Source organism: Gouania willdenowi, unplaced genomic scaffold (assembly GCF_900634775.1).
Source record: "Gouania willdenowi unplaced genomic scaffold, fGouWil2.1 scaffold_156_arrow_ctg1, whole genome shotgun sequence".
Lineage (NCBI taxonomy): Eukaryota > Metazoa > Chordata > Actinopteri > Blenniiformes > Gobiesocidae > Gouania > Gouania willdenowi.
The window spans coordinates 276,013-299,197 of record NW_021144906.1 but is presented as its reverse complement, the minus strand read 5'-3'; the positions used below and the strand labels follow the sequence as shown (position 1 = coordinate 299,197).

Sequence of the window (23,185 nt, the reverse complement as noted above, 5' to 3'; positions counted from 1 at the left end):
TTTTATTTGACATTAATAATTAATAATGGACATTTACAAATATTGTACATGATATGAGGATAACAACATGTTATACAATAGATGTAACTTAATATTTTACATGTCCTTTGGTGTACCATGGGTACATATAGTTAGTGAACCACTGTCCTAAGGTACCGAGGTTTTATATTTAGAAATAATGTAAAATTAATGGTTCTCACAGAAACTAGATTATGTTCTGGGTTCTTATAATTCAATTAAACATTATTTTGTATTTTTCTATGAAATAAGTAAAGTGAGATTACACATATATATTTTACATGGTTAACTATAAATAAATATAACTTTTAAATAAATAAACTTTTTCCTGTTTCACTTTGTACAGTTTAGAAGTTTACTAACATAATGTCACTAATTTAATGTTGTCTTTCTATTATTACACTTACAGCCAATACATGTTGTTCTCTAACTAACATGTGCTATTGTTCACAGATTGTGCTCAGGGATTCAAACCAGTGAAGATTCAGAGATACCAGTACACCTGTGTGGCAGGTACAGCCTTGTGCAGCCACGTGGCAGCTCTACCGTACCAGACGGCCCACTACTCCCAGCTGAGGATTACATCTGTTCTCCCAGTGTTCAGCTGTACAGAGACTGAACAGAAGTGGTACAAAGCAGTTACCATGGTAACCAACCTTTTATTCACACGTCTTTCTTATTTATGACATGACTTGTTTGTGTGTTGTTTTTCACAGAAGTAACTTATATAAAGGCATCAACTACACTCTACCAGACATCTCTACTCTGAAAGTTCAGGACGTGTATGATGGACTCACTGCTGATGAAGATCCATGATCACTACGATGGACGTCTCCAGTGATGTTCTTCTGGTATAATCCATGTTTGGTCAGGTGTAAGAGGTAAGTGTGCTGTCATACCAGCTGCCAACAAGGACAGTCCCCAGGACCCGCCCACATACAGTAGCCCCTCCTCTCCCACAGCTGCCACTCTCTGATTATAGGCTGGGACCCTCTACCTGTGCATTCATCTGCTCTGAACATCAACACCATCATATGGCGTCTCTTGAAACATCTTTGGTGACATCACACCAAACTGAGAACATCACAGTAGAGCAGAGTTCCAGTGCTGAGTGGCACCAACTAAGGAGGTGCTGCATTACCCCCACCATATTCAGAGAGGTCTGTCACACCAGGGGGGAAAGCTCTGCTGAAAACCTCACCAAAAGGCTTCTGAGACCATCCAGTCAGACTGATGACTATGGGGAGACATTTGTCTCAAAAACATTCACAAATAGATTCACAATTTTTACATGTCTTTTTCAAATCCACAAATATATTTACAATTTTGACATGTACTTCTTAGATTTTCACATGTTTTTCAGATTTTCACATGTTTTTCAGATTTTCACATGTTTTTCAGATTTTCACATGTTTTTCAGATTTTCACATGTTTTTCAGATCCACAAATACATCAACAGTTTACACACGTGTTTTCTCATTTATGTGTGTATTTATCATGAATTATCATGTGTAAATCCTCAACTGTGATTGTGGATTGAGCAAAGTACGTTTGTGGATCGGCCCGGAAATATAAAGAGAACCAATATTACAAATTTGGAAATATAAAAACAATCAATAATAAAAATGTGGAAATATAATGAGAATCAAAAATGAAAAAAATATACAAAAGTAGTATATTTGTTTTCCATTTTATGCTTTTTCTGTTTTGTCTTTGTCTTTTCCGTTTGTGTTTTGACATTGCTTTTACTTCATGACTCAAGCTGTCGGTAAAAGCAAAGGTCAATTCAATGGTCATTCTGCCCAGGCTGACTAGTCGATACCTGATCACATGATTCCTCTTCTCTTGGAGGGAAAGTGAAAATGGGAGACGTGGATGAATTGAGAAGAGGCGTTCAACGACAGTTATTTGCAATATCTCGGTATGTGGAGGAAAATTCTCCAACGGACTATATTTTAAGGTTGGTGGAAGATGTCATGGAAAGTCTTGGAGAAATATCTGCGCTGACAAATGCAGACATGGACGAAGCTGTGTGGTGCAATCTTGAGGAGGTAAGTGTAAAATACGATGCCGTCATGTTGTCGGTCAGCTTTGTACACAAGTTTTAAGAGGGACAAAAGCTACATCATGACTCTGATTCACATATTAGGCATTCAGCCCTAATTAGCAGCCACAGCCAAAGTTAGCCCCTGCTATGGGCAGACCTGTGTTCAGCTCACACAAACGGACAGATTAGAGCTCAGACACACAGTGTGTCCCAGAGCAGGGATTAGGATGATCCATGGTCTTCTTAAATCACAGGGTGTACAATTGCAAAGTGAGTATTGATGCTGGATTTTTCCAGATCAAAGATGCAATTTAAAATGTACCAAGTATATAATTGACCCAATGGAAATAAATGTAGAAGTGATACATCAATGAAATATTTCAATATTTTCTTTGAAATGCTGTTAATAAAGATTTCCTTTGCAGACAGGTTCCTGGGCCCTGGTAGTCCTCAGTGTTTAGAGCTATAAGGACAACTTCAGGGCCTGAAGACCTGTCAATGAAATAAAAACATTTATATCATTGTAATAACAAACCATGCATTGCTGTCTTAAAAAGATTGTCCTTCTTGTAGTGTTGACTTTTGACAACATGTGCAGACAAGGTAAAATAAATAAATGAAGACCTGTCAGAGACAGTTTAAATGGTAGCATGGTTATACAGTAATAGATCCTTTTATAAATGCTCCTAACATTGTGTGTTTCTGGATATACAGGAATGAAAAACTTGAAATGAGAAGCAACAATTATGGTTATGTCATTGGCAGTGATAGAACTTATAACAATAATAAATTCAAATGTGCTATTGTGAGCAGCTAGACAGATAGAAGTACTACTTTTAAAAACATTAGGACTGTAGGTTGAATATTTTACAAGTTATGACAATGTGTTGACAAAGAGTTGAAGGTAAAGCTGTCCCTCTACTCTAGAAGTTGGTCAAAGCTAAAAATGGAACTCATTGAAGGGCTGTGAGTCAAAAACGGTTAAAGATACAGAAAAGTTGAAGGTATTCACTAAAAATGAACAAAAAAGCTGAACATTTTAAAAGTTGAAATGGGTTTAAGAACTGCTGACCAGTGGAACGTTACATTTTCATTAAAATTATTTAAAAAGTTGAAAAGTTATTAAAAAACTCAAATTGAAAATGACAAAATGCAGATACACACACACACACAAACCAACCCAGCGCTGTTTCTTTAATCCCAAAAACACTTTCCAGTCTCTGCAGCAGTAGATGATGATCCACTGTATCGAAGGCTGCACTGAGATCTAAGACATACCTGTCAAGTATCCCGTTTTGGCCTGGAAACTCTCAAATTTTACCCCTCTTTCCAGCCATCTTCACGTATTATTATTTTTCCGTAAATATCCTGTATTTTAATGTAATAAAAATTAAAAGATGCCGCGAGAACTGCCACCTGAATTAGCCTGGGCGGCAGCTCTCACGAGATTAGTGCCGACAGCAGCAACAAACCCAGAAACAACTCAGAAAAGAGATGAATGAATGAAGACGTTCCAGCGAAAAAAACTAAGAACTGGTGTAAATACGTTGTAAAATGTGACAGAGTTTAACTTCCTAAAGAACAGCAGGATGGGGACACAGTTACACGTTCTGTTAGACTAGTAACTAGGGATGTAACGATTAATCGTAAGGCAGTTAAAAATCGATTCATAGGTATCACAGTTAATATCGATTTTCTGAAAATTGAATCCACAAGTGTAGGCGGCGGGCGGAGTCTGCTACTACTTTCTTTCTGGCCGCCTTCTACTCTAATATGTTAATAAATGATTCATTACCCCTTTAGCGAAAGAATATCTGTAATATTACTTGAATATCTGTAAAAGTCACATTTTTCTATTAGCTCTGTCTGCTAGCATAGCTTCTCTTCTTCACTGCAAGATATCTACATGCCAACCGATCACTGTATTACCAGCGCCCTCTGCTGGTCCAAACAAATATGATGTAAATCATTGCAATCACGTTTTTTTTTTTTTGTTTTAAACGTCCAATTGTTAAGGCACAAAACACATTTTCAGTTGCACTTTTAAAAAGAAAAATAACTATTATGCAGTTTTACATTGTTTATTATCGAACCAGAATTTAAATTAATAGGCTTCATTTTCTTTTGTATTATTCCTTTATTTATTTCATTCAAGATTTATTTTTAGTTAAATTGCATTGTTTTGAATAGTTCATCAAGGAATTCTTTTGACAATGAAAAATAAAAGGAAAATAGTACAGTATTTTCTAGTTTTTTTTCCCAAAAAAAAAATTTGTCTACAGTCCCATTTTGTAAAATAAATCGTAAGAGAATCGTATCGTGAACCCAGTATCGTGAATCGAATCGTATCGGGAGTTGAGTGAATCGTTACATCCCTACTAGTAACTTTTAGCATCTCCCACAGCAGAAGGAACCACGTAAGTCACCATGAAAAATCAGCCAATCACAAGCTCCACAAATATACACTGCTTTAAAAAAGTGTTAAATAATGTAAAGTCTGTAATAAATGTCTATAATAAGTCATTAGTGAATACCAGAGAACCACATGAGTGAGTATGAGAAATTATAAGAAAATATCTAATGAAAATAAAATGTTAATGTCTGACTTAAAGACAAGCAACGTGAAATTAATAATAAATATGCAACATGTGCTGACTTGTATTTAAACTGTAAGTATATTAAATAAACACATGTGCTTCATATACACATTTATGTTTTTATTTTGGCTGTTTTATAATTTAGGAAATAGGGCTGGGCGATATATCGAGATTTAAGATGTATCGAGTTTTCTATTTTGGTGACATAGAAAACTATAATATTTCATATATCAATATATACATACAGTATATATATATATATATATATATATATATATATATATATATATATATATATATATATATATATATATATATATATATATATATATACAGTGGTATGCAAAAGTTTGGGCACCCTTGTAAATGTTCATGATTTTCCTTAATAAATAATTGGTTGTTTGGATAACAAATTCCAGTTAAATTTATCATATAGGAGACAAACACAGTGATATTTGAGAAGTGAAATAAAGTTTATATGATTTACAGAAAGTGTGCTAGAATTATTTAAACAGAATTAGGCATGTGCATAAGTTTAGGCACCCTTGCATCTTATTGATTTTAATACTCTTAGCACTAATTATTGGAACTCAAAATTGTTTTGGTAACCTCAGTGATCCTTGATCTTAGGGTCTGGATTCTGGTGGGAGGTATTTTGGACCATTCTTCTCTGCAGATCATCTCTAGTTCAGTCAGGTTTGATGGTTTCCGAGCATGGACCGCCCGTTTTAAAGCACACCATACATTTTCAATAATATTCAGGTCTGGGGACTGAGACGGCCATTCCAGGATGTTGTACTTGTTCCTCTGCATGAATGCCTTAGTAGATTTTGAGCAGTGTTTAGGATCATTGTCTTGTTGAAAGATCCAGCCCCGGCGCAACTTCAACTTTGTCACTGATTCCTGGACATTGTTCTCCAGAATCTGCTGATATTGAGAGGAATCCATGCGCCCCTCAACTTTAACAAGATTCCCAGTGCCTGCACTGGACACACAGCCCCACAGCATGATGGAACCACCACCAAACTTTACTGTAGGTAGCAAGTGCTTTTCTTGGAATGCTGTGTTCTTTTTCCGCCATGCATAACGCCCCTGGTTATGCCCAAATAACTCTATTTTAGTTTCATCAGTCCACAGCACCTTGTTCCAAAATGAAGCTGGCTTGTCCAAATGTGCTTTAGCATACCTCAAGCGACCCCGTTTGTGGCGTGTGCAGAGAAAAGGCTTTTTCCGCATTACTCTTCCATACAGCATCTCCTTGTGTAAAGTGCGCTGAATAGTGGAACGATGCACAGTGACACCATCTGCAGCAAGCTGATGTTGTAGGTCTTTGGAGCTGGTCTGCGGGTTGACTGTGACTGTTCTCACCATCCTGCGCCGCTGCCTTTCGGAGATCTTTCTTGGTCTTCCACTTCGGGCCTTAACTAGAACTGTGCCTGTGGTCTTCCAATTCCTCACAATGTTCCTCACAGTTGAAACTGAAAGCTTAAATCGCTGGGATAGCTTTTTGTATCCCTCCCCTAAACCATGATGTTGAATTATCTTTGTTTTCAGGTCATTTGAGAGGTGTTTTGAGGCTCCCATGTTGCCACTAATCAGAGAAGATGCAAAGAGGAAACACCTAGAATTTTCCTACTTAAATACCCTGACTCATGATTGGATTCACCTGTGTATGGAGATCAAGGATCACTGAGGTTACCAAAACAATTTTGAGTTCCAATAATTAGTGCTAAGAGTATTAAAATCAATAAGATGCAAGGGTGCCTAAACTTATGCACATGCCTAATTCTGTTTAAATAATTCTAGCACACTTTCTGTAAATCGAATAAACTTTATTTCACTTCTCAAATATCACTGTGTTTGTCTCCTATATGATAAATTTAACTGGAATTTGTTATCCAAACAACCAATTATTTATTAAGGAAAATCATGAACATTTACAAGGGTGCCCAAACTTTTGCATACCACTGTATATATGTATATTATAGCTTATTATGTATCAAAATTCTAGTTTTAAGAGTCGCTGCTTTTACTTCTCAGAACAACATGTAAAGCTCAGTTAGATGATTAATAAGTGTCACATATTGATCAGCTGTTTATTAATAAATGACCCTGTGTAACATTTTCCATCAGCAAATTTAACCCAGAATTTTCTTTCTGATCAGACTTTATTTGATAAAATGATCTAGATTTATATCATATATCATCATTTAGATAAAATATATTGAGATATGAGTGTTGGTCCATATCACCAGCCCTAGTAGGAATGTTCAAAACATTTAAATGTTAATAAAGGTCGACCTACCAGATTCTAATCACATCATTGTATTTAGTAAGTAGTTGACAAGTGGGTATTTTAGATTTATTGTACATCTATATTAAAATATAAGGAATACTGGAGCTTAGTTGGGAGGGTGGGACGACTCGTAGTGGACGCCAGAAAATTTCCCTTATTTTCAAATCCAAAAGTTGACAGATATGATCTAAGAGAACCAGAACTGAGATCAACCTTCTGTCTGAGGTTAAGAGAAGATCATTGGTTACTTTTACTAAGACAGTCTCTGTGCTGTGATTGGCTCTAAAGCCAGACTGAAAGCTCTGTATAAATTGTTCCTAAGTAGGTGATCACATAGTTGACCTGTGATGACTTTTTCAAACATTTTGGAAACTAAAGGGAGATTAGATATTGGTCTATAATTGGACAAGTCATTTTTATGGAGAGGTTTGATTACAGTGGTTTTAAAGGTCTGTGGTACATAACCTGTTACTATAGATGTGTTAATACAGTTCATCATATTATTAACCATTTATTAGTAGTTTTAACCCACAACATGAATGGTTTTATCACTTATCAAGTCAGCCTGCTTTGATAACGGACAGTGATCAGTTTCCCTTCATTACAACAGCACACACGTTTTTTTATCGTCACGTGTCATCACCTTTGTGAAGAAACTCACTCTGCCAGTTTTCTCCATTGTAGTGATTGGTCAGACTTTGCTAGCTCCACCCCTTTCATGTGAACACGCATGTACCCAGGCTGAAAACACTTGGCTTCAATTAGCGTGTTGTTATCGACCTTCATAGGACAGCTTCTCTCTGACAGGGAATGTTTGGTTAGTTGACGCCCGTTAATGGAGATTAATCCAGGATACAATTATCTAGATTCATAGCATAGGGTTTTTATGTCCTAAAATTATATCTAATTCATTCATTTAATTTACTACAGCAAAATAAATCACGTTTAAAAGTTTATTCTATAATTGTATAATAATGGCATTATTAAAACTGAACCTTGTGATTAACGCTGTGTTGCTATGTTTATCCAGTAACGTTAGCATATCTTCATCTATTATCTGCTAATGATGCCTTAATCTACTAGTTTAGAGGGGGATAATCCACTAACATGCTTTAATGCACACATGTAAACGTAAAAAAGTGCATCACAAACTGTCTAATCCACTCTAGGGTGTTTTTGGAACAAAGAGGAAAAGTTTTATAGATATTTATCACAGACTCAGAGCTAGCGAAGCTTTACAAGCAGTGAATATTTGTTTGACTGAAATACCGTAAATTCTGTAATATGTCACACCTTTTTCATTTAAAAATATTGGTCTGTGACTTATCAGAGCTGAAAGTAATGGATTACAAGTACTCACATTACTGTAATTGAGTTGCTTTGATGGGTACTCGTACTTTAGTATATTTCTAAATCACTAATTTTATTTGTACAAGTACGTTTTAAAACATTTCAACACCAACCACTACTGAGTGAATTATTTTCTGTTTTAAAATGATCAACAGACATTGTGAAACTACAAAAAATGAAATGACCAGACAACAACAAATGCATCACATCATAGCCGACCAATCAGATTAAACGTAATGCATCAGATCATAGCCCACCAATCAGATTAAATGTAATGCATTAGATCATAGCCCACCAATCAGATTAAATGTAATGCATTAGATCATAGCCCACCAATCAGATTAAACGTAATGCATCACATCATAGCCGACCAATCAGATTAAACGTAATGCATCACATCATAGCCCACCAATCAGATTAAACGTAATGCATTAGATCATCGCCCACCAATCAGATTAAACGTAATGCATTAGATCATAGCCCACCAATCAGATTAAATGTAATGCATTAGATCATAGCCCACCAATCAGATTAAATGTAATGCATGAGATCATATCCCACCAATCAGATTAAATGTAATGCATCACATCATAGCTGACCAATCAGATTAAACGTAATGCATTAGATCATAGCCCACCAATCAGATTAAACGTAATGCATTAGATCATAGCCAACTAATCAGATTAAACGTAATGCATTAGATCATAGCCAACTAATCAGATTAAATGTAATGCATTAGATCATAGCCCACCAATCAGATTAAATGTAATGCATTAGATCATAGCCCACTAATCAGATTAAACGTAATGCATCACATCATAGCCGACCAATCAGATTAAACGTAATGCATTAGATCATAGCCCACCAATCAGATTAAACGTAATGCATTAGATCATAGCCCACCAATCAGATTAAACGTAATGCATCACATCATAGCCGACCAATCAGATTAAACGTAATGCATTAGATCATAGCCCACCAATCAGATTAAACGTAATGCATTAGATCATAGCCAACTAATCAGATTAAACGTAATGCATTAGATCATAGCCAACTAATCAGATTAAATGTAATGCATTAGATCATAGCCCACCAATCAGATTAAACGTAATGCATCACATCATAGCCGACCAATCAGATTAAACGTAATGCATCACATCATAGCCGACCAATCAGATTAAACATAATGCATTAGATCATAGCCCACCAATCAGATTAAATGTAATGCATTAGATCATAGCCCACCAATCAGATTAAATGTAATGCATTAGATCATAGCCCACCAATCAGATTAAATGTAATGCATTAGATCATAGCCCACTAATCAGATTAAACGTAATGCATCACATCATAGCCCACTAATCAAATTAAACGTAATGCATTAGATCATAGCCCACCAATCAGATTAAATGTAATGCATTAGATCATAGCCGACCAATCAGATTAAACGTAATGCATCACATCATAGCCGACCAATCAGATTAAATGTAATGCATCACATCATAGCCGACCAATCAGATTAAACGTAATGCATTAGATCATAGCCCACCAATCAGATTAAATGTAATGCATTAGATCATAGCCCACCAATCAGATTAAATGTAATGCATTAGATCATAGCCCACTAATCAGATTAAACGTAATGCATCACATCATAGCCCACTAATCAAATTAAACGTAATGCATTAGATCATAGCCCACCAATCAGATTAAACGTAATGCATCACATCATAGCCGACCAATCAGATTAAATGTAATGCATCACATCATAGCCGACCAATCAGATTAAACGTAATGCATTAGATCATAGCCCACCAATCAGATTAAACGTAATGCATTAGATCATTGCCCACCAATCAGATTAAACGTAATGCATCACATCATAGCCGACCAATCAGATTAAACGTAATGCATTAGATCATAGCCCACCAATCAGATTAAACGTAATGCATTAGATCATAGCCAACTAATCAGATTAAACGTAATGCATTAGATCATAGCCGACCAATCAGATTAAACGTAATGCATCACATCATAGCCGACCAATCAGATTAAATGTAATGCATCACATCATAGCCGACCAATCAGATTAAACGTAATGCATTAGATCATAGCCCACCAATCAGATTAAACGTAATGCATTAGATCATTGCCCACCAATCAGATTAAATGTAATGCATCACATCATAGCCGACCAATCAGATTAAACGTAATGCATTAGATCATAGCCCACCAATCAGATTAAACGTAATGCATTAGATCATTGCCCACCAATCAGATTAAACGTAATGCATCACATCATAGCCGACCAATCAGATTAAACGTAATGCATTAGATCATAGCCCACCAATCAGATTAAACGTAATGCATTAGATCATAGCCAACTAATCAAATTAAAGGTAATGCATTAGATCATAGCCAACTAATCAGATTAAACGTAATGCATTAGATCATAGCCAACTAATCAGATTAGCGCCAAAACAGCATTGAATGCCAGTTATTTTCTCAGTTTTAGAGTTTATAAATGTATCTATACTTGGAGCCTGATACATTTTTTTTTTTTTTTTTTATTGTGAATTGAATTAATTTATTGTTATTTATTTATTTTTTTTAAATTTACATTTTGACAAACCTTTTATTTAATACAGATGCCTTTGTGGAAATTAGATTCCAATTGTGAAAGACATAATTTTTTCCTTTTTATGGTTTCTAAATGATATGTTTACTGTATGTAAGAGAACCAACAATAACTGTGGGGGTGAAAGTAACTAGTAACTTTAACTTTAAATACTATTTAATTGAGCTACTTTTTACTTGTACTTGAGTATTTTATGTATGATTTACTTGTACTTGTACTTGAGGATATATCAGTACTTTTTACACCTCTGTGACTTATACAATGAAGCGACTTATATGTAAGTTTTTGGCCAACAGCGCCCCCTGGTGAGTAAAATGTTCATTAGTTTTCTATTGTTGTATAAGACGCTCTCTCATTGGTAGTAATTATGCCTGATGTAACAGTCCATACATACAGTATATCCACTATGAGGAGTAAAATGTGTGTTTGCATTATTTAATTTAATATATTTGATCTTCCCATGATAATATGACACACATTTAATCACAAAAGGCAACTTCGATCAGATCAATGTTGACAGGTTGTCATGGCAACTCAGGCTAAAATGGAAGCTCAATGTTGACAGGTTGTCATGGCAACTCAGGCTAAAATGGAAGCTCAATGTTGACAGGTTGTCATGGCAACTCAGGCTAGGATAAAAGCTGCAGAATCTACATCATTCAACAGAATCTCCTCCTGCATCGTCAGAAACGACTAAAGTAGCTTTAATAATATAGATTAACGTTGACCAAAGGTTGTCATCAGTGAGCAACGTTTGAGACCAAGGTGAGTTTCTAATAATAATGTCAACTTTAATGACTAATTTAGTGATTTCCCACAATCCAGTGAGTAAATACTGCTTGTTTTAATCTAAATGTCTTTACATATTAAGTCATAATCTTGTGTAAATGAGCTGATATTGTAAAGATCTTTGGAATGACTCAAGCTCCTCCCACTGCTGGTGCAAACTCCATTATTGGTTATAAGATCTTCTTCGTTCTAAGCATTTGGCTGATTAGGGGCTAGATTTCCAGTGCATTATATCAATTCTGGACTGGTGTGGGACAACATATACGTTTGGGACGATGCATCAATACAAAACATTTACGTCGACATATTTTTTGTGTCAAATGGGCGGGGCAATATGGCCTTTTTTAAATGTCTGAATATTTTCAAGCTATATGATGATATACGATATACATCTCAATATTTTGCCCTTGCCTTGAGATGATGCTTTGATGTATAAAACCAGAATGACAATATTCAATATATATTGTTGTTTTCTCTGTGATGTAATTGGGGTCTCCCCTATTATAGCAAAGTGCACCCTCGGATCTGGGTTGGTTGCGTTTGAATATGCGATCGGAGTATCAAATGATTTGGTCTTGTACTTTCCTGGTGTGCCTAAGGCATAAAGCGGCGGTGCAGAAGGTAGATATATGTGACAGAGAATAATTACAATGACTAGGGTCATGTCTGGTGTAAACCACATGTACATTAGAGGTTGGATAGGGCTTTTGTAGTGGATTCCAGTCCTAGTTTCTAGTTTACGATGTCCTTGAGGTGGTAGATGTTATTGAATGCGACGACTGGTTGGCAAATTAGGAATACCATATCTCGGCTTGTAGGGTTTATTCAGCTTGCAGTTGACGGCTCGTCTGTTGGTTTTGTTGTTCTGTATAGCTTAATTTGGTCTCTGTGGACCCACTTGAGCTTTGTTTGGTCTTTGTGTTGGGAATCTTTATTTGGTACACCACTGAAGACAGTTTATCGGTGACGAGGTAGGGTCCGGTCAATTTGGGAAGAAATTTCTTATCTAGTTTGGTTGCATGATAAGCGTTTTTGCCGGCGGGCAGAGCAAAACTGTAATATTAGACTCTACCTCCCACCTGTAGTTCGTCATAGGCATGTGCCAGTATCACCCCCCTTTGGTTTTGCGGGACGATAAATGCATGCATTTGTGAGTCAGCAGAAACATGGCCCAAGATGCCATTGACTATCCGTAACAAGTGACGGACAGCAAACAGATGGTTGAGGTTAAGTGTGGAGGCAAAGTCAGAGGAGGAGGGATTGTCTAGTGTATTGTCCCCCATGAGGCGAATCATCAAGGAGATCACGGGGTCTTGGCCTTGTAACATCATCAGGTCTGGTTTTGCATGCGTAAGCAACCACTGGTCTGTTCGTGTATCTGGTACAGACCGGCACTGAGGCAGTGTGCTGAAAAGCCCAGATGGAATTCCTTGTTGTGGTCAGGATAGGCGAGGCACGGAGCCTTCGTTAGCATATCGATTAAAGTCTGCATAGCGTGTTGTTGGGGCTCACCCCAAGTGAAAGGGACATCCTTCTTTAGGAATGTGTAAAGAGGTTTTGCTAAATTGGCGTAATTGTCAATGAATTGCCTGGAGTAGCTACAGATACCAAGGAAGTTTCTTAAACCTGAGACATGCTGGGGAACCTTGAAGTTCTGAAGACCCTGAATGTGTTGTGCCTGTGGTTCCACACCCTTACCGACTAGGAGACCGACATAGTTCACTGTTGTGCGGGAACATTGACAGTGAGATTTTGGCACTGGCGCAGGTCAGTACATGATCAATTTCACTCCTGTGGTTTGCAAATGTTGTGTTTTTCATTAATATGTCATCAACAAATATATGAGGGTGCCATGAGACTTTCAACATGGCTGCTGTTTGATTCAAAGTTGTGCGACATCGGATTTGTCTCGACTACAATGATACCGTTCCTAAATTATTTCATAAAATGGTCCTGAGAGCAGAGCCAGCGGAGTCATGTGCGCGCTAGAGCCAATCACTGGAGAGCTCATGACATCATCACTGTGGAGTTAGAACTGATGACATCATCACTGTGGATGAGCTTTTTCTGTTTTTGATCACCGTCTTGCATCCAACACTGCACTATGTAGAGCACTTAGAGGTTCGCTTTCGTTCTGTGCATTTTCTGTGCATCTAAACTGAACCAGACTGACTCTGTTCCACCCATCTGTAAGATACACTGTCTCAAAGTAACTTTTGTGTGTGTGTGTGTGTGTGTGTGTTAGCGGCATATAATATATACATCGGAAACTATAACAGAATGTCTCACTGCATGTAAAGCTACATATTATTATTATTATTATTATTATTATTACGTATTATGACAGGCCCATATTTCACTGGCCTCAAATCAACAGGAACAAGTATTTATTAATTTTAATGTGACACATTTAACATGTGATCATTACTTTGTTTTATTCCAAGATATAAATTGTAAATTGAGGAAACATTGGAATTGAGCTGCTGAAAGGAAGTGACGGATTGCTGCTCTGCTGCTTTTTATGGGAACACCTTTAAACATTGAAGGGCTTAATTATAGGACATCTAACGTCAAAGGTAAGTTATGATTTTCTAACTGGTTTCTGCATTTAGCTCATTTTGTTAACATTTAAAACAGGGATTCACATCCAACAACATGTTATATATAATTGTACACAATATGTTTCAAGGCTGTAGCTATTGAATATTTTTGTAATCCAGTATTCCACTGAAAATTCCATAGAATAACATATTTTTTTAGTTAAAGAGAAATTATAATTATACATGAGAAACTAACATATTTGATTTAGGAATGAATGAACCATTTGTTTCCTTTTTTAGACAATCAACACTTTTAGCAAACGGCAATTGCAACTCAGGAAATGTGACTAGTTAATATAAAAATGAATAAAACAAACAGAATAACATAACTTTCTACTTCTGCCAAGTCCAAACATCTTCTCAGATATCTACAACTACATAGATATCTTTATTTGAGGAACATTGAAGATAACTTGAACTAAAGTTTAGACTTGGTAACGTGACGTTTTCCATATCTTTAACTTTCATTCTACGGAGTCCAAATGAGGTTTGATATAAATGTAATGTTCATTTTGAAAAAAAAAAAACAGGATTGAAGTGCAAATATATCTAACCAGTTTCTAGGTTAGAGATTAAATGTGTAAACAGTTTGCCATTGGTTTCCATCATCTACCACCCACCACTAAAATTCATGTGATGTGTGATATCATCTAAGAAAGGTCTCTACTGCTCATGGGGAACGTATTTTTTTAATATAAATTAGCCGTGAATGGATTAAAAAATAACCAATCAATTGCAAATCTGACTAAATAATCACGATTAATCACAATTTGTGAATTTCAGTCACAAGTTGCAAAGAAATTACGTGTATTTATAAGTTACAAGTAAAGTAATTTAATTTGTTCCCAAACAAAATCACTGTTAAATGTAGTGTGTGGTCCATGCAGACTTTAAAGGTTTGTGCTATGTTAAACTTCAGTCTGTTAATACACAATATATTGGTTATTTTAAAGAAAAAGTACATTAAAATAAAATGCGCAAAAAATCTAACCTATAATTTAGAAAAATTCCAGTGTTAATATGAGAGAACTTTAGAACTAATTTGAACCTTAAACATTCAAACTATTGCACTTTTACATTCAGCTGCTGAGGCACAGCCGACTGTCCACATTACTACAGGATGACTGAATCAATGCTAAATACTAGAGGTGATCTCAGTGAGATGGACTCAGAAACATTAGTAAAGGAACGTTCCACAACAATGAGAGTGTCCTGTTAATGTGCTGCTTGTCTCTGTCCCTCAGTTTGTGGACATGTCTCCTGCCTGCAGTGGGATGTTTGAACATCACTTCCTGTGCTCCATCTGTCTGGAGGTGCTCACTGATCCAGTCACCACACCATGTGGACACAACTTCTGCAAAACATGCATCAGCACACACTGGGACAACAGTACCACCAGCAGGTGTCCCGTGTGTAATCAGGTGTTCAGCACTAAACCTCAGCTGAAGGTCAATATTATGATGCGTGAGATGGTTTCTCAGTTCAGACGTGAATCTGAGAAGAAAGCAGCAGCACCAGGAGAAGTTCTCTGTGATGTCTGCACTGGAACCAAAGTAAAGGCCCTGAAGTCCTGCCTGGACTGTGTGTTCTCCTACTGTGAGACTCACCTGAAACCTCATCTGACAGCATCAGGCCTAAGAAGACATCAGCTGGTGGAGCCTGTGGAGAACCTGGAAACCAGGATGTGTCCAAAGCACAGCAAACCTCTGGAGCTGTTCTGTCAGAGCGATCAGACACGTGTCTGCTTGATGTGTTCTGTTTTGGAGCACAAGAGTCACCAGTTAGTCCCTCTGGGAGAAGATCTGTTTGAAGACAAGAAAGTTTGTCTTCAGCAGATGATCCAAAAGAGACGAGAGAAGCTGGAGGCGATCAGAGAGTCAGTGAGATTCAGGAAGGAAGCAGCAGACAGAGCGAAAGCTGAAGGTGTGGAGATGTTCACTGCTCTGATGAAGCTTGTTCAAAGAGGCCTGAAGGAGCTGATGAAGACAATGGAGGAGCAACAGGAAGCAGAAGAGAGAGAGGCTGAAGGTTTGATCAAAGAGCTGGAGAAGGAAATCTTTGAGCTGATGAAGAGAAGCTCTGAGATGGAGCAGCTCTCCCACTCTGAAGACCACCTCCTCCAACACTTCTGCTCCCTGAAAGCTCCTCCAGCCACCAAGGACTGGACAGAGGTCATGGTCCATCCATCATCATATGAGGGGACTGTGCTGAGAGCTGTAACTCAGCTGGAGGACACACTCAGTGACAAGATGAAGATGATGAAGATGAAGATGATGCAGCAGTTTGCAGTAGATGTGACTCTTGATCCTCTTACAGCTCATCCTAAACTCGTCCTGTCTGATGATGGAAAGCAAGTTTATGACAGTGATGTGAAGAAGAAACTTCCACACAACAAAGAGAGATTTTCTCATTGTGTCTGTGTTTTAGGGAAACAGAGTTTCAGTTCAGGTAGATTTTACTTTGAGGTTCAGGTTAAAGGAAAAACTGACTGGGATTTAGGAGTGGTTAAAGAATCCATCAACAGGAAGGGATATATTACTCTGACTCCTAAGAATGGTTACTGGACTGTGATCCTCAGAGATGGAAATGTGTATAAAGCATGTGAAGATCCTTCAGTCATTCTTCATCTGAAGTGTGTTCCTGAGAAGGTGGGTGTGTTTGTGGACTATGAGGAGGGTGTGGTCTCCTTTTATGATGTAGATGCAGCAGCTCTGATCTACTCCTTCACTCACTGCTGCTTCACTCATAAACTACACCCATACTTTAGTCCTGGTTTAAACCATGGTGGTAAAAACTCAGCACCTCTGATCATCTGTCCTGTCAATCAAAGTGAATGATCAGTGTCATGATGAAGTCTCACCAACAATAGATTCAATGGTTCTCTGCAACCATTCACTTCTCCAGGTTGGTTACGCACTCCATCCAACCTAACATGTATGTTTCTCAACAGTGGGAGGAAACATTTTATTAAAGAAGTTTCACATTTGGTGTTTGGATTGTGATGAAATAAAAGTGGATTTAAAAAATATTTTACAAAATGATTCATTGTACAAACGTGTTACATGTTTTATGATCAGTTAAAATGTGTTAGTGGCTCGTAAAATAGGAACGTGATGATTTTTTTCTATGAAATGTAATAAAAATAAGATGCTCAGGTTATCTAAGGAGTTTTTGTAAGTCCATTTAAGTTTAATTTGTAATTGTGTTGAGTATAACTGTGGTATATTTCATTTTTAAGTGTTGTATGTGGGTATAAATGTTGATATATAAAACTATGTACACTTTTCCTTTTCTTTTGTTTTTTATCATATTACTTTTGAAACCTACATGTAAAAGAGGGTGATTAAACATCAAAGAAGTATTCTCTGTTTATCCAGGTTTACTTAATTTTAATTGGTAAATGGTAAATGGACTTGATTTATATAGCGCTTTATAACCACACTGCAGCAGTCCCAAAGCGCTTTACATATCAGCTCATTCACCCAATCACTCTCACATTCACACACCAATGGGACAGGACTGCCATGCAAGGTGCTAGTCGACCACTGGGAGCAACTTAGGGTTCAGTGTCTTGCCCAAGGACACTTCGACACATAGTCAGGAACTGGGATCGAACCCCCAACCTCTCGATCAGATGACGACCCTCTACCACCTGAGCCACGGTCGCCCATAATTGAATTTAACTGTTTTTTTTTTTATTTCTCTTTGAGTTTTATTTCAAGAAAAAAGCACTTGTAAAGATCACAGGCATCTATACACTTTATTATTGTATCTGTCAAAGTGTGTTGTATGCCACCCTTTGTAAACTTTGTGTAATTGTTTAAACAAAAATACAGAAAAATAAAGAATTTACAAAAAAAAAATGTGGTGAAAATAAAGCATTTGCATGAATTAAGAAGAATAAAGTGTTGAATGTTCAAACTTTAAAATGTACTTTTTAAGTCACTACGACTCTTCCTTATTATCTTACCCTTTAATTAAAGAGAAACCGTGAAGTTTTGGTGTTTAAGAAGTCTTTATCTCACTGGTAGCCCTTTGGATTATTCACTAGTTTTAAAGTAGCTCCATGTTTCACAAAGGTTGGTGACTTGTTCTTTAGATCAGTGGTTTTCAACCGTTTCAGGCCGCGACCGCCAAAATAAAAGTTCCAGAAAGCGGGGACCCCCACTGTCGCTGAAGGTGGTTGAACACAGACATGAACATTGAAGAACAGTCATGTGGAGACAGGGCCATCCATTGTTCTATAAAACTGTGATAACCACATTTATAATATAATATAATATAGAGTGAAGGGTCTGGATATCATTGGATAATCCCAAATTCACCTGTAAACCAAAATTAAATAACCGTTTTTCTTCCTCTCCTTTTCAAACAAAAAACGTTTTACCGTTTTAATCAAACAACCATAAAACAAATCCAAATTGGCCCATTTTTCGACTGTCCCGTGTCCATTTCTCCTTTTCCCTTTTACAATTGAACATTGAAAAACAGCAGTTTCACAATCAGAATCAGAATCAACTTTATTGACCGAGTGTATGAATACACACGAGGAATTTGTCTTGGTGACCTGTGATCTCTCAGATAGTGTAACATTAAATAATAACAATCAACTAGAATAAAGAAAAAATAAATTAAAAAAGAAGTATAAACATAAATATAAAAGTATAAGAGTAGTTAGACTAATATGTGCAAACTAAATAAAATAACAAGATAATAATAATAATAATAATAATAATAATAATAATAATAATAATAATAATAATAATAATAATAATAATAATAATAATAATAATAATAATAATAATAATAATAATAATAATAAAATAAAATAAAAATACAATAATAATAATAAGATAATAGTGCAGTAGTGCATTGATGAGTAGTGCAGGTAAACATTTAAATGAAAAAATTATGTCCATGAACATTTCACAGTGACAGGTTGTTCCAGGGTTGTTATGTTTAGTTCCAGGTTATTTCACAGTAACAGAAACAGGTCTGACACTCAATGACTGTGTAGTGTTAAGCAGAGTGACAGCCTGGGGGAAGAAACTGTTTTTATGGCGGGTAGTTTTGGCGTACAGTGATCTGTAGCGTCTGCCTGAGGGGAGGAGTTTAAACAGATTGTGTGCAGGGTGTGAGGGGTCTGCAGTGATGCTACCTGCCCGTTTCCTGACCCTGGACAGGTATAAGTCTTGGATGGAGGGCAGATCAACACCAATGATCTTTTCTGCAGTCCTGACTATCTTTTGTAGTCTGTGTCTGTCTAGTTTGGTTGTAGATCCAAACCAGACAGTGATGGAGGTGCACAGAACAGACTGAATGATGGAGGTGTAGAACATGGTCAGCAGCTCCTGGGGCAGGTTGAACTTCCTCAGCTGATCGCAGGAAAGTACATCCTCTGCTGTGCCTTTTTCCTGGTTGTGTCTATGTGGGAGGTCCACTTCAGGTCCTGTGAGATTGTGGATCCCAGGAACCTGAAGGAGTCCACGGTAGCCACTTTGCTATTCAGAATGGTAAGGGGGGGGAGTGGGGGGGGGGCTTTCTCCTGAAGTCCACTGTCATCTCCACAGTCTTGAGCGGGTTCAGTTCCAGATGTTTCTGACTGCACCAGAGAGCCAGTTGTTCCACCTCCCGTCTGAAGGCAGACTCGTCCCCATCCCTGATGAGACTGATGACGGTGGTGTCGTCTGCAAACTTCAGGAGTTTCACAGAGGGGTCCCCTGAGGTGCAGTCATTGGTGTAGAGGGAGAATAGAAGTGGGGAGAGAACACACCCCTGAGGGGCGCCAGTGCTGAGTGACCGGGTGCTGGATGTGATGCTGCCCAGCCTTACTTGCTGCTTCCTGTCAGACAGGTTTTTTTTTTACATGTGGTGATTTTAACATTGATTTTTGAAACCTAAAAGAAAACTATAACATCAAGGAATTTATTAACTCAATGTAGATCATGAGCCTTTGCCCATTAATAATGTGTCCAACCAGGATAACTACTCATAGTGAGACACTAATAGACAATATTTGCACTTACAGAATTAATAAAAAATACTATCCAGAATTCTAAAGGATCAAACAAAGAAAATATAAGATAATTAAACAAAAAAAAACCTTTAATGTATTTGATTTTTTAAATCTAACTTGATGAAACAAGATTGGAAAACAGTCTCTGTTGACCATGTGGAAAAAAGCCTATGAAACATTCATATCAATAAAAACTCTCTACAAAAAAGTTGTCCTCTGGTAAAGAAATTTGAAAAAACTTGAAAAAAAAAGCCATGTTTAAACTAAAGGTTTAATAAAAGCATGAATGAAAGTGAAATGCTCAACAGTGATTCAGGGAGTTTCTGAGAGCAACTCTGATTAAAGAGGGACAGAAATGTTGATGTTAGTGAGGAGGTGTGGTTGACCCTGTTACTGGGTATGATGCAGTCTGCTAAAAGCTGTGATTGGTTGTTAGAGAAAGAATGGAGAATAAAATCAACTGATCATACCTTGACTGCATTAAGAAATGTGTAATCATGAAATTAGTTCAATTCAGCAAAATTTATTTTGAACACAGTAACATGTTTGAATCTCATTCACATGCTGATTATTATATTAATTTATTTATTGTAATTAACTGTCCACGATGGTAATTTTACTGCTTTATGCATTTGATATTAATGTTGGAGCAGACGCAGCTGTCAGTGATTACTGTGACTGCTGGAGCTCTTTTAAAAAGTGAAATACGAGTATTATGTGGGAAACTGGCTCCTGGGATCACATCACAGTGGAAGAGGCAGAGCTGGGAGCTTATTGCCCTGATAATTAATGTGTCATTCCCTCTTCTGTGTGGGCACAAGATACGTGTGTGAGAAGCTCTGCTATGAGCTGCAATCAAAGCGAGGGCAAAGATTACAGCACAAACAAAGGAGTGAACAAATCGCACCACAATACAAGGCTGCTATAGGCTTCTTAAAGTCTTCCTCACTACTACTAACAGTTTTTCACCTTAGGAGGTCTCTTAGAGCCTAAGATGCTCTGTGAATTACTTTTATCCTAACAAAGAAACATTCTAAGAAAAGTTTTAAAATTTGAGGAATTATAAGATTTTTCTCTGAGTGACATCACTGAGAGCTACTCTTACGGTAAGTTCACACCAAACACGCTTTGGGCGTTAAAATCGTGCCTCATGCACGTAGTTGGACGCTTGTGCTCATTGAATACAAATGCTTGTCACCAGCGTTGAAGATACTCAGGACACGCGTCGAGGGGAGGGGCTTCTCTGTTGCCGGTGGTGTTCATACAATGGATGATAGTGTGGCAGTTACGTTTCTTTTTTTTTTTTTTTTTTTTTTTTCACCTTGTTTGCACATGCTGTTGAAGGTTAACACTACAAGAAGTGCAATCTTTTAACAGCAATGCATATTTTATTATTGCAATTAAATAAATGAATTTATTTCATTGCATAATTGTGACCATCACCAGCCCTCCCTAGGGAAGGGTAAATACTTTATTAAAGGGAGGATGTAAAAGAGAGAGGGCAGTGTTACACCAGGGTGAGGGGGGTGGGGGGGGGGGGGTTAACAGGGAGGAGGGATACAAGATAGGAAAACGAATGGGTGGGGAATAATCAATAAGTTTCAAGTGATGTGATGTGAAATTGTGGTTGTGTATATTGTGCTTATTGTTGTGTTATCAAGCCAGTCTGGTGACCAGTGTGCGGCTTAGGAATAATGATGGTGGCTGTGAGCAGAGGAGGAAGTGAGTGGAAGTTACATAAAACAGGTATTTGGGAACAACGTGTCTATGGTTGAGCCCAGTATGAGTGTTATCCCACAGCCCGAGGCCAGTGCGTCCATGACAAATGTGATTCCAAGAGCCGCTACTGCAAAACCCATAAGCCGCCCCCGGGCCCGAAGAAGCAGTCGGGCCAGCAGAAAGAGCGAGAGATCTAGGGGCCCCCGGCGACCACCCCACGGCCAAGCAGCCCCCCGAACGCCCCCAAGGTCCCAAGCCGAGAGGCTGCCATTGCCCCCCCCATACACACCCGAAAAGCCCCCAAGGAGCCAAGGACCCAGCGCACCACGCCACCGACTCCAACCCCCACCCGGCCGACACAGCCCGGAAAGACCCCGCAAGGAGAGACCCCGGCAAAGCCCCCCCGAGACCCACCGCCACGCCCGACCGCACCATCTTGATGTGCTTTTACTCTATGCAGTGGCCCAGCCACCAACAGAGGGGCCAGGCCCCCACCGGAGAGGCCCAAATATGTGTACCAACCCACCACCCTGTTATGGTGCCTCTCCATTCCCCAATGGAGAGGCACTTCCCGATCCCCTGTGTGAATGTGTGTGTTTGGTGAATGTATGGGGTGGAATTAAAAGAAGGGGGATGGAGGGGAGCGGTGCTCCCCCTCCAGCCTCTGTGGATTTATGTGTATGTGGTGTAATAGGCCGGAGGGTGTAAATGATGATACACCCTCCGGGGGGTGACATGTTGAGATGCGATTAAAATTGGAGGGATTAGTAGGGCAACTAGAGGTGGGAGGGCCGCCCCCATGCCACTACATAGTAACACAGGTGGTGGCCCCCTCCACCCCCAGCCCCACCATCCAGCCCCCCAAGGGTTGGGTATTGGTGTGTGGTGCATTTTCTGAGTGAGCCAGACCAGCTGGGAGTGGGGTGAAGTGAACATGTAGGAGGCCTGTCCAGTGTGAGCCGGGCCCGTCCGCGTGGCGGGCCACGCGAGAGGATAGATGGCGCAGACGGGCAAGTGGCACTGCGGGCCCCGGAACAGCACAGCCGGAGACCCCCCCCCACGGCACCCCCCCAGACCGCGCCGGCCCCGCGGAGCACGGCGACACCCCCCACCCC

General features: G+C 38.4%; 1 protein-coding gene across 4 annotated transcripts in view; it reads left to right on the top strand.

Annotated features, from left to right (window-relative positions):
* The first annotated feature begins 11,414 nt into the window (after positions 1-11,414).
* The window catches only part of LOC114458656 (E3 ubiquitin-protein ligase TRIM39-like), a 109,130-nt gene continuing 97,359 nt past the window's right edge, over positions 11,415-23,185 (top strand). Inside the window, exons 1-4 of one of the 4 annotated variants that reach the window (XM_028441068.1) lie at positions 11,415-11,466; positions 11,512-11,711; positions 14,180-14,311; positions 15,580-17,277. In XM_028441068.1, coding sequence (XP_028296869.1) covers positions 15,589-17,172 — 1,584 coding nt within the window. In that variant the 5' untranslated portion in view covers positions 11,415-11,466; positions 11,512-11,711; positions 14,180-14,311; positions 15,580-15,588 and the 3' untranslated portion in view covers positions 17,173-17,277. Of the gene's footprint in view, positions 11,467-11,511; positions 11,712-13,683; positions 13,925-14,179; positions 14,312-15,579; positions 17,278-23,185 lie in introns of those variants that run through there. The other 3 variants (XM_028441069.1, XM_028441070.1, XR_003673097.1) reach the window with 3 other exon arrangements.